The sequence below is a fragment of the Pundamilia nyererei genome, unplaced genomic scaffold (assembly GCF_000239375.1).
Source record: "Pundamilia nyererei isolate P.nyererei 1_Seehausen unplaced genomic scaffold, PunNye1.0 scaffold00125, whole genome shotgun sequence".
NCBI classification, from domain to species: domain Eukaryota; kingdom Metazoa; phylum Chordata; class Actinopteri; order Cichliformes; family Cichlidae; genus Pundamilia; species Pundamilia nyererei.
Genome location: NW_005187526.1, coordinates 985,860 through 1,002,307, shown reverse-complemented (window position 1 = coordinate 1,002,307; position 16,448 = coordinate 985,860). Strand labels below are relative to the sequence as shown.

General features: G+C 40.3%; 2 protein-coding genes across 2 annotated transcripts in view; both read left to right on the top strand.

The window, feature by feature from the left end:
* Window positions 1-75: 75 nt before the first annotated feature.
* On the top strand, window positions 76-9,711 carry ptpn2a (protein tyrosine phosphatase non-receptor type 2a). The gene is made up of 9 exons (XM_005742938.2): window positions 76-357; window positions 1,811-1,901; window positions 1,996-2,096; window positions 2,264-2,362; window positions 3,597-3,734; window positions 3,960-4,169; window positions 6,672-6,836; window positions 7,907-8,094; window positions 8,346-9,711. Exons 1-9 carry the CDS (start codon window positions 85-87, stop codon window positions 8,536-8,538), a joined length of 1,458 nt encoding a protein of 485 aa, XP_005742995.1. The 5' UTR covers window positions 76-84; the 3' UTR covers window positions 8,539-9,711.
* Window positions 9,712-12,424: 2,713 nt separating this feature from the next.
* cep76 (centrosomal protein 76) overlaps window positions 12,425-16,448 on the top strand; it is a 13,737-nt gene continuing 9,713 nt past the window's right edge. The window contains exons 1-5 of the mRNA XM_005742936.1: window positions 12,425-12,722; window positions 13,344-13,499; window positions 13,737-13,821; window positions 13,915-14,139; window positions 14,248-14,433. Coding sequence (XP_005742993.1) covers window positions 12,660-12,722; window positions 13,344-13,499; window positions 13,737-13,821; window positions 13,915-14,139; window positions 14,248-14,433 — 715 coding nt within the window. The 5' untranslated portion in view covers window positions 12,425-12,659. The remainder of the gene's footprint in view (window positions 12,723-13,343; window positions 13,500-13,736; window positions 13,822-13,914; window positions 14,140-14,247; window positions 14,434-16,448) is intronic.

Below are 16,448 nucleotides of genomic sequence, written 5' to 3'. Positions count from 1 at the left end.
TGTGTGTGTGTGTGTGTGTGTGTGTGTGTGTGTGTGTGTGTGTGTGTGTGTATGTGTGTGTGTGTGTGTTTGCGGAAGGCTGTGATGAACGCATATCTGGCAACCCGGGTCAGTCAGCGTGCAGGCAGGCAAGCAGCAAGTAAGCAGTATTGTGCCGGAGCAGCAGACTCCCCGCAGGGATTCCTAGGGTTACACACACCGCTGTTTAGATGGCTGACAGAAAGGAGTAAGTTGGTGAACGGTGCTGAAAACACTCTGAGATTATTCCGGCAAGTGTCTGGGTTCACTAACTACAACACAATGGAGCAAGAATTTCAAGACATTGATTCGTCGGGGAGATGGCAAAACCTTTACAATGTAAGTCGGGACACTGACCGGGCCTCTCTTGTTTCTATGACGATCGGTTGCTAACTAACTTAGCTAGCTAATTTGATAGCTATCAAGTTAGACACCACTTAGAGATTTTGGTCACTTTTCGTCCACGCTTTTAATTGTGTAAATTTCTACACTTCGCGACATGACTTCCAGGTTCTTTATACATATTGGAGTGCAATTGGTAAAGACGAATGAGTAACTAGCATTTCGCGCTAGCTGACTTCCGTAGCTGGAAAACGTGCATCGGCTCGATCTTCACTTCGGTTAGCTAATGCTGGCTGACGCTAGCAGACGTCAGTCGCAGTTTCTGAGAACTCATCAGGACTTCCACAGAAAAGCGTGTTGTGTTTTACCACGCAGCACAGCATTTCGTTTATAATATCTCTGTTCCGGTTAAACTTTGGCTATGACCCTGTAATGTGCAGCTGCGAACTACAAAGATACCATGTAACTAGAACTGGGTTTTTTTTACACATCAGTGTTAATAAATTAAGAAGAAATGAACGTGCACAGTTTATACATTTTTAGAAAATGTTTTTTAAAAACCCCTTTTAAAACTTTTTTTGACAGGGAGCGGGGGGGGGGGTATATATAAAAAGTGCATGATAAGTAATTTCATAAAAGATCAAATTTCTTCCATGCTAACGTCAGGCTCCCAGTCCTACTGAGAATTAAAGCGGGATTAAACAGAAATGAGAATACTAATACTTAATTTAATTTCTTACCCATTTTAAGGATAATGTCGTTAGCATGATAATATATTTAAACCAATAGTGCTCATTGTACATAATGGTGCTTTTCAGTTCCATATGTTATTGGTTTATCTCTGTCAGTTCATTTCTAATACAAGTCCCAAGCTTGAATAAATGGGGAGGTTTAAGGAAGTCAAATATGCAGACCAAGAATACAGCATCATGTCTTAGTACATCTATGCACTGAAACTGTACTTTGTGTACCACTAAAAATTACTTTTGCCACTAGTCTTATCCATGGTGCTGTAGCTCAGTGGCAGTGAGGGGACACGCCCCTGCTCACGACAGTATTCTTGGGAGTGTCAAAAATAATTTTTATTCTCTTTTATTCTTTTCTTGTCTCCAGTAAAACTGCTTCTGTTCCCCAGAATGAAATAATAATAGAACTGTGCTCGCCCTTTGGCCTTGCCCATGCAGACTGTGTTGTAAAAGGAAAACAACAGCCTGAGGCATTGCAGTAGATTAAGTTTGACAAATGACAATGAAAACAAAGCAGACCAGTTGTGATTAATTGAGTACAAAGGATTGAGGACCTTTGATCTCTGTATGGTTTTTCTTTTAATGTCATTACTGGTCACCACTCCAGTAAAACTGGAGGCACATGAATTGAACAGGTTTCACAGTTTCCTGTCGCTGTCAAAGCGATCCTTCTGAGTTCCTGTTTGGTTTCTCATCTGCAACAGGAGATCCGTAACCAAGCCAGTGAATATTCCTACAAAGTGGCAAAGCTTCCAGTGAATCGGAATCTGAACCGCTACAGAGATGTCAGCCCATGTGAGTGTTACGACAGTTAAGGCTCTCGGTGACGATATGTGCTGCCGAGAATGACGTCGTCATAATTGCTCTGTGATCTCTTGCTTGGTTTCAGATGATCACAGTCGGGTAAAACTTGAAAACTCTGAAAATGACTACATCAATGCAAGTTTAGTCGATGTGGAAGAAGCCCAAAGAGCTTACATTCTTTCTCAGGTATGTAAATTGTAGGACAAGCAGTGTACACTGAACTGTCTGCGCGGATATCTGTTGAACACATCTGCGTGCCACTCAAAGGAAAATACACAGGATTTGAGTTTGGCATTTTGGTAGTTGTCTGGATGTTATTTGTTTATGTGGATTTTCTACTTTTGCTTTGACAGGGCCCCTTGAGGAATACATGCGGCCATTTCTGGCTGATGATTTGGGAACAGAGTTGCAAAGCTGTTATAATGCTCAACAGAGTGATTGAAAAAGGATCTGTGAGTACACTGCAGCACCTTCTAATTATTATGTTCTGAAGTCCCCCTGCTGTTTAGGTTAGTTTGAAAGTTTGAGGAGTCATATCTTTATTAATAGATGTAGATACATTTGCTCATCCCAAAAGGTTTGAGATCAATTGTCTTTGTCATTCCTATTTCCACTGATGCTAAAATTCTGTGCATTTTACAAGATGAAATAGAATCCAAGATACGTTTTATTGTGTTTTCTTTCTAGTGTACCCACTTTTATCTGGTAGACTAGAAAGGATTTCAGCCCTGTTTTGGAGTTTTCAAAAAGATGATCAGATCTACTATAAAATTTAATTGGCTTGTTTTTCATGCATGTGCCATCTCTTCACCACGTTTCATGAAATTCACCGTGGTAGGTGTAACCATGCTGACAGACAGATTGAGATGCAAAGAATGCCACAATTTTGAAAAAATGAATTGAGATACTGAAGAGCTGCACATGTTTAAATTCGTTATGGATCAAAGCCTAATTGAGATATTTTGGGCAGTTATCATGACTCAAATTCCTTTACTTGACAATGGAAAAAATGAATTTCCTTACATTAAAAAAAAAAAGTCTAGGTTAAAATGTCTTTTTCTTGCTTTGTGGTGTTATACTTCATCAGAACTCTGTGTTTCACAAGATTGTCTTAAGCTCTGTGGTCATGTTTTAAGTTGTACTGTATGTAAAGTTTCAGTTCTGTTGTTTCCATTTATTTGAAACTTTAACCACAGTTCCAGGAAAGTTAATGATTACTTAGTTTCTTTTTGCATTTAGTTTTGAATGTGTTTTTTGATTTTTCGTTTCACTTGTATTTGGTTTTCATATTTCAGTTTAGGTTTTACTCTCTAAAAAGGTTTCATTTTCAGTGAGATTTTATTGTTGTGTGTTTCATTGTCTTTTTTTTTTTTTTTTTTTTTTCAGTAAACAGTTGTTTTTTTTCTCTCTCTCTCTCCACACTTTGGTTTTTAGTTGAGTTTAGTGTAGCTAACTATCATGGCCTTGGTGCCAAGAACAACCAATGGAAACTGGAAACAAGCTGTCAGGTACTTCGGTGTACAAGAACGTAATTAGTTGTTCTCTTTGCACACAGTTGATTTTCCAAATCCGAGGAATGGTGTACATATGTGCAACTGTTCTCAGTATTTAAGTCAGAAGTTCTTCAAATGGCTCGAGGCACATGACAGCCTATCCATGAGTAACTGAATGTATTTGTCTCAACAGGAAAAGTGCGCGCAATACTGGCCTACCACCGAGGAGCTACAGATGTCTTTCACAGACACAGGGTTTGTTGTGAGGCTACTGTCAGAGGAGGACCAATCCTATTTCACAATTAGATTGCTGGAACTACAAAATACAAAGGTGAGTATGCAAGGGCGCCTATTGGTTAATAGCATCTCTCTTGAGTTTCAGCATGGTTTTAAGCACTGCTTAACCAGTCTCTTACCATTTAAGTGTAATAGCATGTAGCTGAAAAAAGACTGATTTCAGAGTGTGTAATGTTTTCCTAGTGACAAATCAGCTAAGTCATGCAGAACTGTGTCTATACAATGCTCCAGTCTTGACCAAACATTATGCCTACCACAGACAGAGGAGTCGAGAGAGATCTATCACTTTCACTACACCACATGGCCTGACTTCGGTGTTCCAGAATCCCCTGCCTCCTTCCTCAACTTCCTCTTCAAGGTTCGGGAGTCTGGCTCGCTGGACCCGGAGCATGGGCCCTCAGTGGTGCACTGCAGCGCTGGGATTGGTCGCTCAGGGACCTTTGCCTTGGTGGATACCTGTCTAGTTTTGGTGAGAAGGGGAGTGGGGAAATGTCACTGAAAGTCTGCCACTGTTAAAGAGAATTCTTTCGCAAGAGGTTCTCATTACAATGACTACAGTCTGATGATGGTAAGATGAGGCGTTCATGCTCTGATTGTACTTGTGTGCTGATAACGTGCTTACAGAGCAGTGTTGACGTGTAGGTATTCAGCGTGAGTGTGTAAAGTCTGGAATATTTTAACTGGAGCAGAGAAGAGGCCCTTAACTGATTATTTCTTGGGAAATCAGGTTTCTCAGGAATAACTCCTAAATTACCACAATTCCACATGTGTCTGCAACTATATGGAACTAAATTCCCAATTCTTATCATGTCTTGATGAGTTTTAAAGCTCTAAAAAAACTTTCACTAGAAAGTTTTGCAAATTTCCTGTGGCTGTTTGACTTGTCTGTCGGCCTTGTTAAAATGATTTTTTTTTTTTTTTTGCCAGCTGTTAGGTTAACCAGACCTTAAGTGCTGTAGGTCTTTCATTATTGTTCAACACTACACCAAAAGTAAGTAGTGGGTTGATCAGAAGGAGATCTTCAGCCTCTTCTATGAATCAAACTCAGCATATGCAGGATGTCTCTCCATTATCTGATTTCAATTACCTAAAGATGGACAAGCAGGTTATCACCTGCAGGGCATTATCACCTTCATAAGTCAGCCCAGAATGATAAACTAACACAGGCAGAAAGCAACACCACTACAACTCCGTGATGTGTGAGTGTGATAGGAAAAGCCCTGTGCAGTAGTGCAATATTAAAAGTGCTGCATGAATGTATATGCACTTTTAAGTGCTTTGGTCAGTAAGACTGGATAAGTGCTATATTAATAAAGTCTAGCCTAAAAGGAGCAAGGAGAAAGAAAGGTGGCTAGAATGCACATAGAGTTACCAGGATTACAGTATTGTATTAAGACATGGAAGAATTCTCTAATCTGCATAGGGTCAAAGGTATTCATACGCACAAATCTACTAGTCCTAAAGATTCTGTAATATGTTTAAACTCTACAAGGCCAAGGGTTATAGACTTCTTCTTAGTGATCAGGATTGCAGACAACTGGCAGTTTCTCTTTGGGGTGATTAAAATGATTTGTTTGGCAGCACTCATTGGACTGACCAGAACAATGGGAAATTTAGGGGAACTCAGTAAAGCTCTAAGAAGGAGAATTGTAGATTTAGACAAATTGGGAAGGTCCTTTTGAGCCAAAAAATTGCCAATTTTAAGATTATCTGTTCAAACAGTTATATGTAAGATCAAGTTGCTTGGATTTGTCACAACTTTTCCAAGAACTGCCATGAACTGGAAATTGCTGGAACACCAGCATCACTGTCCACAGTGAAGTCAGTTTAAGGAATCATGGACTAAGAGGATGCTGCTCATGAAAGTAGCTCCTGCTTCAAATTCAACACCTTCAGCCTTCTGGAAAAAAGTTTTATGGGGGCTGGTTTTGGGATAGGTTTTGGAAACTTGAGCAAGAATTCCTTCAGAGCCTTGCCCTGCTTTTTAAACCCCAAATAGAAAATGTAAAAAAAATTAGTCTTCTGGCCCATCACCTCAAATAACCTTTGAATGTCACCCTGTGCATAAACAAACAAGGCTATCTGTCAGATGTTTTGTCCCGCTCCTTCCTAATACAGCAACAAGCAAAAACAGCCTCTTTGCTCTTGTGGCTTTTAAAAGTTGTACAACAATGGTGCTGTAAGAAAACATCAATCAGCTTTCAATGCTCCGAGCCCCACCTCAAAGGTTCCCGAACATTTAGAAAGTATGGGTGACCTGTGCACACCTCGGTGCCATGTTACCATCAACACCTTCATACTGCGGATAGAATCATGCCAGAGGAAAGTGAATCTGTCCCTGCTTGCGATATTTTTACTGGTCAAATTGACCATTCTATACAGGCTTTTTATATACCCATTGTACGTTAGGAAATTATCACATTTATTCTATGTCAGATATTAATTAGAAACCCTAAAGTGTAAAGCTGTTACAATGCAGGAGACACAACGCACAAAAAAACAAGTGAATTCTAGTGGGAACTCTTTCTGTTCTCACTTCCTAGTCAGCTGGAAAGCACAGGTTTAAAGAGCCTGAAATTTCTGCCAGTTATTGTACGTGGTAAAAGCTCCCATAAATAAAAACAGATTTTGTACACGTAGTTTTGCTCTGCTGTGTATTTAACTCACCTGTTAAATACGCAGTTTATGAGTTACGATTTGGAACAGCTAAAACATATTTCTTCCCAGCACTCACATCTTAAGCAGCATTAGACTCTGAGACAGGTTGGTAAGTTGTTTGGACATGCACCTTAAATCAAACCACTCTCTCACAGATTACCTCGATTTTTCTCAAATGTAATACATCTTTTGAAACTTCTCAATATTACAGCTCATGACTTCCTAAAGGAAAACAAAGGTGTGATATCCTGTGCACCTGATGTGATTCTCTATTAAGCGGTTATTCCATAAATGGGAAAATCTGTTTTTGCAGATGGAGAAGAGGAAAAACCGGTCATCAATGGACATACAAAAGGTGCTACTTGGCATGAGGGAATACCGCATGGGCCTGATCCAGACCCCTGACCAGCTCCGCTTTTCATACATGGCTGTCATTGAGGGAGCCAAGCTCATCCTGACAGACAACTCAGAAACACAGGTAGTCACAAGAATGATTGAAAGCTTGTAAGTCTGGTTCTAAATAAGCTTTTGTAATTTGTTATCTGACTTTCAGTAACCACCCAAAGAGCAGTGTTACTCCAATAAAAGACAGAGGCATTGTTGTGGTTTCAAGTTTTGCTTTCAGTTTCGCTCAAAAGCCGGCATCAGACGCTAAAAGAGGTGGCGATGACTGATTTTTGAATGTTTCTTTGACATTTTCTGGGAAAGTGAAGCTAATCATTTGAAAGCATTAAAGGGAAATGAGAAATTTTAAATGATATGCAGCACTTACGTTGAGAAACATTGGCTTGTATACAAGTATATTAGAATCATTCTGTTTTACTCCAGAGAAGTGAAAATAAACATAATAGTAAAGTTTAAGGTGACATGTGGGCTCTCTTGGTTTTCTACCATCCTTTCACGGTCTGGTTAGCTTGGAAACGGGTCTTGAATTGCATTCTTTAAGGCATTAAAGTCTTAAGTTTTCAACTGTACGTGCTGAAACCTGCAAAAATCCTGTCTAAATGTTCTCTTGCTGCATCAACACAAAATTGCCTTTGACGCAGACTGTATAAAACACAACCTCACAATAAAATGAAGTGATTACCAGAGTTTCAAGCCCTGCCAGCAGTAATTTTAAATGTTACAAACTTCCTAATTCCATTTCATTTTTTTGGAGTTTTTCTTCAGAGCCATCAGAAAGTGTCTAAAGTGGTGTGTGTGGGTGCTTTCCCATAACAATGAATAGAGCCTCTTTAATTTATAAGGTAACTGTCAAAATAATGGCCGACTCAGTTGACAAACTAACTAGATCCTCACACTTGTTATGTAATGACTATACAGACGCTCTTTGATCATTTGCGTCTTGCAGGTGCCCTTTCTTTACCAGAATTTTAGTTTTGCCACTTGCAAACTAAATGATGAGAATGTGAGCCAACATATTTAAAAATCAGGAATTTAAGCTTTTATTTTGGAAAAGGATCACTATTCTCTTCCTCTCTGTCATAAGCTGACAGTACACTGAAATTTTCCTTCTTGGTTGTCTCTGCATGTCATCCTCTTTGTTAGAACAAGCTGACACAGCTGTCCAGAGATGACCTGGAGCCAGATCTACCCCCTCCACCACCTCCACCTAGACCTCACCTTAACGACAGCAGACCCAACGGACCCCACCTAGAGTCTCAGGCCCCCTCAGGAGACAGGCTTGCAGGAGAGCCAGATGCCCAAGATCACAATAAGGCAGACAATTCTGGGCAGTAAGTAACAGAACTGAAGTTTGGCAGATTAAAAATTAAGCGTTGAAATCTGCTGACTTGTTCCCATCCATGCGCTGAGATTCAGTTTATCTTTTTGAGCACATAGAAAAGAAAGAAATCAGGTTTCACCCTTTTATTTGTTCATCTTTGTAGTAAAGCTTTGGTACAGCAGTGACACAATTTGTGGGGATTAAAGTGAGTATTACCCTGTTGTTTATTGTTGGACTGCTGTACTCTCTGTCTTATTTCAGGGTCCGAAAGCGACACCGTGAGGAAAGGATTGCCAGCACATCACAGAGGGTCCAACAAATGAAACAGAGACTGACAGAGTCTGAGAGGAAACAGGAGAAGTGGCAGTACTGGAGACCCATCCTGTTCAATGTCGGCGCCGGCGCCGGGGCTGTCTTGGCCATAAGCCTGCTGTACTGGATGTATTCCCAGTGAAGCACTGCGGGTCACTTAAAACGGACTCTTATTTTGCACCGGTACCTGAGATTAGGTACTTCTTCTCGACGTAGACTTAGACAGTAATATGTGCAGAATTGAGGGTATTTATTTCTCAAGGTCAAAATGCGGGAGCGCTAGATCAAACGAGCGTCTGTATATTTTTCATGTAAGATCGAAACAAAAAAATAGTAACATCTCAGGATCTCGGTGCCAGCACGACGATTTAATTTCCTTTCCTTCTTGTCACTGCTCATGAATGTACTGTATCATAGCAAAAATGGCTTTGCAGAAACTTACTAAAGGTGCAGTACAAAGAGAAATATATAGTGACAGGTTTATTTTTACATTCTTTATTTGTAATAGTCAGATATGTGTCGATCAACACGTTTTACATTTTGCATTTCAGAATGACTTGTGTTGACTTGTTCATCCTACTGTAGACTTGTAGGAAAACTCCAGAGCCAAGATTCAGCTGTAGGATTTTACTTTTCTTTAGTTTTAATGTAATATAATGAAATGCATGCATTCTGCGGTTTTCCAGACCACCACTTGTTCTTCCATTCACATTTAGCAGGGCATCTCAACACAGCCAGAAGAATATTTTTGTGTGAGTGGACACTTCCTTGCCAATGTTTCAGACTCGGCTAGAGTGGTTATTTTCTGTTATGTGCACACTTCTTTTTTTTTTTGCCTGCCTTTGTTAGCTGCCACATGGATCATAAACGTTGCCCCTTAGCAAGTTATTTACCCACTGGATGGGTTGGTCTGTTTGTTCAGGTGATCACGCTGTTTTTGTTTTTTGTTGTTGTTTATTTTAAGAAACCAAAGCCTGTTTTTAGGAAGATAACAGTCAGACAAGCTCCTGATGATGAACCCTCGCATACTCCCCTCATGTCGAATGTATATTCTGTTGAATCTCTCTGTCATAACTGACACCTGTATTACAAAATGATGCTAGTACCGTTCTACATTCTGTCCGTGTTTTGAACCCACATGATCGCCGATTCGGTTTTCAATTGACTGGGACCAATCCAAAGCTACAATAGTGCAATTTAGAAGCTGAAGGAGAGCACCTTGGATTAAATTTAGAAGAGAGCGATGTCCTTGTGGGGTGGTTGAAAAAGCTTTTAATGTGCCTTGAAATGTGTTAAATACGGAAAGGAGGGAAAAAAAAGTGCGCTCCCAGAATGTTGGTTTTTTTTTTTTGGTTTTTTTTGTTTGTTTGTTTTTGGTATGTGCGATCAGTACAGAAAATTGTCGTGTCGCTCGTAATGTGAGTAACATGTTTGCACTGCAATGACCAGATTAGAGGTGGTGTACAGTAACATGCGTCTGAGTTGATTGAACATTGAATGTGTCATTAGCATGTTTCGACTCCTGAAGTGAAATTTTTGATTGGCTACAGTAGAACATGGCTTTTATTTTATTATTATTGTTATTTTCTTATTTAACAATAATATAGTGTAACATTCCATTCATTTGTTTTCTGTGTACAGTTTTCAGGGGAGTTTTGTACACTGTTGAGCTGCAGTGTGGAACATGACAGAAGACTTTTGATGAGAAAAATGACAAAACCACAACAAAAACATTAAATACTTCATAAAAAATAAAATATTCTTTTTTTTTTTTCTTTTTCTTTTTTTTATAAACAAAAATTTGCTTGCCTGTTCTTTAATTCTGTATCCGTAAAGCAGCTTCCGTAAAGCAGCTTACCCACAGCTCTTCCCACCCCACCCACTTTCTGTGCTGTTACTCATAATTTCATTCTGACCATGAGCTAAATCAATGCAGACAGACTGGAGACCTCTCACTGTGGATTCCAGGAATTGATTCAATATTTCAAGAAGAGGCCATGCTCACATTGACTGCTGTAGTAATTTCATTTTCTCTTGTCTGGGACTGTGTGTGGTTTGTGTTGAATGTATTTTGTGCCTTTGCACTTATTTCAGCTTGTCTGTATGATGTTGGCTTGGTCTCTTTTGTCGTTATATCGTACAGCTCCTCCTAATTCTGGTCGTTTTAGAGGTCGCCACAGCGAATCATCTGCGTCCGTCTCACACCGTCTAGCATCCTGCTCTGTCACACCAATCCTCTGCATCGCCTCCTTCCGTACACCCATGAACCTTCTCGGAGATCTTCCGCTCTAGTTTCCTTTTTGTCTGTGTCACCATCTCAAAGAGACTATATGTAAACCTCACTTTCAGTTTTGTTGCTGTCCTTTCACCCCTGATGACATTTATCTTCTACCCTGCCTGCACTCTGTTCCTCACCTCTCTTCTGCACTGTATTTTCACTCTCTCTACTACGGTACGGTCATCTTTCCACCTGTTTCCCTCTCATTCACACTTGTATTTTGTGTTACTCCTGCTGATTTTAATCCTCTACAGTGCATACCACTACCTCTATGGGCTCTGGTCCACCTGCTTCCCAATCACACTACAGATCAGTGTCATTTGCAAACATCATAATCCGTGTAGACTCCTGCCTGACCTCAACTGTCAATATATGCCCATCGCCACTGCAAACAAGAAGGGGTACAGAGCAGATCCTTGATCGTTTGTAACTCCTACTGCATGCATCACCACTGTCTCATTGTCCTCATACATGTCCTGCACTACACACACACTTCTCTGGCCCTCTTGACTTCCTCAGTACCACAGTTCCTCTCTTGACGCTGTTTCTCTGGATCCACAAAGGCACAGTGAAGCTCCTGACCTCTATACTTCTCAATGATTACTCTTAATTACGTTTAAGAGTAATCATTCATCACATCTATAGTGCTCTTTCCCTGCATGAGGCCATACTGATGCTCACTGATCATCACCTATATTAACTTAGCTTCAGCAACTCTTTCCCATATCTTCATGGTAATGGCCCCATCAGCTTTATCCCTCTGTAGTTACTACAGCCTGTGAACCTGACCTCAACGAGGGCTTCCTGTTAGAAATCCACAGAGACGGTATAGGTGTGTGTTAACCACCACTGTTTGTGTCACTCACAAATACTGTTCTTATTGTATTACTTAATAAACCATCTATGTACAGAGTATCATTTTACAATGTTTGTATTCCAGGGGAAAGTGGTAAGATGGCAGATGCGACCTCCATGCTGTCAATGTGTGACCCAGTGCACTTTGTGCTGATAAAAACAGACACCTCCAGTAAAACAATGCTTGTCTCATCCTACTTCCTGGACTGGAGGACTGTCCTAAGCTCGCCCAGTAGCAAGACCTGGAGTATTCAGTCTCACATACAACTTAAAACCTTACAGACCCAACTCCTCTTTGTACATCTGTTTTCTTCACCTTTCTTCATCCATTGAAGCCCCCTCCCGAGTGACACTCTCTACTCATTAACAGAATTTAAATATTAGGTCAAGAAATAATGCAACCATATTCACCATAAGTTTACTTTTCTTAAAACATTTAATTTGATAGATTTTTTTTTTACAGAGATTTTGCTCCCTACTGGGATAATTATAAGTACTTAGAAACGTACGGGTCGTTTAATCTTACAAAGTTGCATTTAAATGTTTATTCCTTTGTCGAAAGCAGGTTATGCACACCGAATATACACGATATACATACTTTGATCCATTTATGTCTTGTCTTGGTAAGAAAGCGATACCACATATAAAAAAGCTACACATAAGAAATAGTAGCTATAATTTAAACTACAATTCAAGGGTCTTTCTCGTGTCGTCGCAATTCGTGATGCGATCGGGGTACGTAAAAATATCCCTGAATAAAATTGGGAATAATTGGTGAGCAAAAATGAACTAAAACTACAATAAATATACCACCAAAATACTTATATCGTGGTTTATATGTCGATTCTTATAAATCCTGTAACTTTAGAGCAAAATTGTCGAGGTATTGATTTTTTCCGGAGTATGGTGTCGGGCATCAGCGGAGAAACCTTCCCGCTCGCTTTTCCGCCACTGTTTAAACTGGTAGTTGTTGCTGTCAGAAAATAAAATTTCTGCGAAAAATGGCGAATGCATACAAGGTTCCATTATAGCTCATATAAGAAGAAACGGCGTTATTTAATGTTTCTACCACTACCCATGTCTAAGCCTGGCTAGTTAGCTTAGCCTAAAAAGCACAAATAATAGCAATAATGTCGCTGCCTCCAGAGAAAGCTTCCGAGCTGAAGCAAATCATTCACAACCATCTGCTCAAGGTGAGAAAACTATATAGATTTTATGGCAATTCGTGTTGTACACAATGTACAGTTGAATGCTGAAGTCCCTAAGCAGCATACAAATACACGGGTATTTTTCATGAACGGGGGAAGCTAGCTGTTTATAGTGGGCAAATCGATTTTTTTTAATGTCACAAATGGCTATTTCCTTGCATTTGCACATCACAGAGAAATCTCATATTATCACCTAGTTGGTAAGATTGGCTGCACCATCTCTTTATACAGCATTATTTGAAGCACCGTAGGGAACTCCTGCTGTTTTCCAGCCAATATGAGCTACCTGTCAAGCCTCTATAAGCAGATAAAATACAAATTCACACAGCACACAAGACCAATTTCGATCGTACATTTATTGCTGTTTTGAATGAAAAATTGATTTAAAAAAAGTAATGAATGAGAAAAGATTTCGCATCAATAATGCACGGAATAGACGGTACTTATAGGTCTACTGATATAAAACATTTCCTGATGGGTTTGCTTTCATATTCACACTTCCCAAAGTCAGAGTTTAAATGGAAAGGACTGTTTTTAGAGGATGTTGAGAAAGCACAAACACATTTTTTTAAGTAGGTGAAGGAATTTTGTTCTTCTGTTTGTCAGATGGATATCCATGGGAAGATCCGAGAGGTGCTGGCTGAGACTGTGAGGGATGATCAAGGTCCTGCACGTCGGTCTCTGTCTGAGGCAGATTTCCTGCGTGCTCTGCAGCGCAGAGGCATCATAGATGATATGATGAAAGATCTTCACTTTACTCAGGTTGCCCAGCTTTTTGGATGCAGTTTCAGACCTATTTTCCAGATTGGTTTTTAATATAGAAGTATTTTTCATTCCATCCATTCAAAAATCGAACATTTACAATGTATTGATCCCCTTGATAGCTACGTTTTACTTTCAAAGTTTGCCTTCAGTATGGATTAAACATATCTGTAATACAGTGTGTCAGTTCTGTCCCATCTTTTCTGACTGTTCTGTCGTGTCGTTTTGGCGTGGTAGGAAGCCGGCACAGAAGCAGAAACAGGATCGCCTACAAAACCTGCTGCTCACTTTGTCGATAAAGATATCACTCATCTGAAAAAAAGTAAGAAACATTATTTGCAAACCAAGCAAATAATAATGTGACGCATAGACTGTTTTGCATAATATTATTCCTCTTCTGCTTTTCTCTTCTCAGCCAATATCGACCCATCAAGGCGATGTCTGTATCTCCAGGTGCTTGGAGGCAAAGCCTTTTTGGAGCATCTCCAGGAGCCGGATCCCTTACCTGGTCAGGTGTGTTCTACCTTCACACTCTACCTGCACTTCCGCAACCAGAGGTTTCGATCAAAGCCAGTGCCCTGTGCCTGTGAACCTGACCTCAACGAGGGCTTCCTGTTAGAAATCCACAGAGACGGTATAGGTGTGTGTTAACCACCACTGTTTGTGTCACTCACAAATACTGTTCTTATTGTATTACTTAATAAACCATCTATGTACAGAGTATCATTTTACAATGTTTGTATTCCAGGGGAAAGTGGTAAGATGGCAGATGCGACCTCCATGCTGTCAATGTGTGACCCAGTGCACTTTGTGCTGATAAAAACAGACACCTCCAGTAAAACAATGCTTGTCTCATCCTACTTCCTGGACTGGAGGACTGTCCTAAGCTCGCCCAGTAGCAAGACCTGCTTTGCTGTAGAGCTGATGGGAGTTGGTGAGCAACAAACTCTCTGCACAAAGAGTTTCTAATGAAGGGTTCTTTTGATTTTATTTTTGAAAAACACAAGCAGAAGTCAAAAAATCATGCTGGATATCTAGCTGTATAGACCGGTTAATGTGTTGGTTGGAAATGAAAATTATCAACCTACAAAGTGCTGAATTCAAAGACACTCCCACAGTAAAAGTGAAAAAATGATGCGGCAGTGCTCTGGGGTGAGGTGCTCTATTGGATTTAGTTGAGCGGAGGGGCCAGTCAGTGGTATAAATTCCTTCGTCCTCCAGCCTCCATACTCTCACCCCATGAGGCTGGGCATTGTGTTGCACCAGGCGGAATCCATGACCCACTGTATCAGTGTGGGGTCTGACACTGGGTCCAGTGATTTCATCCTGATATCTGATGGCAGTCAGGGTTCCGTTGCCTAGCCTGTAGAGGTCTGTGAAGATATGCCTCCCCTGACCGTCACTCACTGACCACCAAACCAGTCATGCCGAATTATGTTACAGGTAGTATCATTCTCCAAACCCCTTTGCATCTGTCCCATGTACTCAGGGTGAACCTGCTGTCATCTGTGAAAAACACAGGTGCCATTAGTGACCTGCTAAAGATAATTTTGTAGTTCTGGAGTGCTCATCCTGTTCCTCCTTGCATAAAGGAGCAGATACCGTCATGCTGATGGGTTAAGGATCTAAGGATGTCCAGCTGTCTTAGAGTAACTGCCTGTGTCCTGGAATGTCCTCCATGCTCTTGAGACTATGCTGGGAGACACAGAAATCCTGGCAGGGATTATTGATGTGGAGGAGTTGGACTAACTGCGACCTCTGTAGGGTCCAGGTATCACCTCATGCTATCAGCAGTGACACTGACACTAACCAAAGCAAAACCAGTGAAAAACAGTCAAAAAAAGATGAGGAGGGAAAACATGTCAGTGGATTATACCTGTAAAATGATTCCTATTTTGGGGGTTGTGTCACTGCTGCCCCTCCAGTGCACCTGTTAATTTCAGTAGCATCAAAGCAGCTGAAACGGATGAACAATCTCCTCTGCTACTTAACTGACAACATCAATATCCTGAAGGTTGAACTCACTTGATGCTATACTAATTAAAACGTTCTTGTAATTTTATGAGTAGTTTATAATGGATTGTAGGTTATATAATTCCAATTACATGGGAAATAGTAAGGGTGGGACATAATATCAGTATGGTAACATTCTGTTGTTCCTCCTGTGATACATTACCCTTAGACTTGGACTCAAAATTCAATGTCTGCAGACACCCCATTTACTGATCTGCCAGTCTGACTTCTCAGAGTCACTACTGCATGGAGCTATGATGTGGAAAAAGAATAATACAGTGTAAAAGTGGCAGAGAGCTAAATCAATACAATGACACATTTTAAAATTGAATAATGGTGGTGGTACACCTACAGAAACACGATTTACATGGGGTCAATATTTAAAAGGGACTTAGAAACTGCCCCTTATTCCTGCGTCTCATGGGGCACAGTTGCACAGAATAAGCGTGGTCTGTTGTGCATTCATGTAATGATATCCGTGTTTTCCAGTAATAATAATCTGATGTTACTATTGCCACTTAGTAACTTTTTAGGACAGCAGTGTTTTTAACTGAATGCTGCATTTATTTAATCATGCTTCATGATTTGAGTCTTTAGATGGATTTTATGACTAGGTCTCTGCTGTGCAGAAACACAAGCCCTCCAGAATTAGTACTGTCCTAATGTGTAAGCCAGTGTAATTTGTTTACCACTCATGCTGGAAGAAAGGTCTGGAAACACAAAAATCTTTGGAAAACTTGAAGAAAATTTGATTGGTAATGTCTGATACTCTTAAACATAACATCACATCTGTAGTGCTCTTTCCCTGCATGAGGCCATACTGATGCTCGCTGATCATCACCTGATCATCACAGGTACAGGGCATTTCGTTGCCCTGTACCTGTGCATGTGCAGTGACAATAAAGTTGAATTCTATTCTATTCTATCATCACCTAT

Bases quoted from the DNA above. Each gene is read 5' to 3' on its own strand.
- ptpn2a (XM_005742938.2), top strand. From the start codon at position 85: ATGAACGCATATCTGGCAACCCGGGTCAGTCAGCGTGCAGGCAGGCAA. The intron at 2,363-3,596 runs GTGAGTACACTG...TTGTCTCAACAG, and splicing joins GAGTGATTGAAAAAGGATCT to GAAAAGTGCGCGCAATACTG. The intron at 6,837-7,906 runs GTAGTCACAAGA...CCTCTTTGTTAG, and splicing joins CAGACAACTCAGAAACACAG to AACAAGCTGACACAGCTGTC.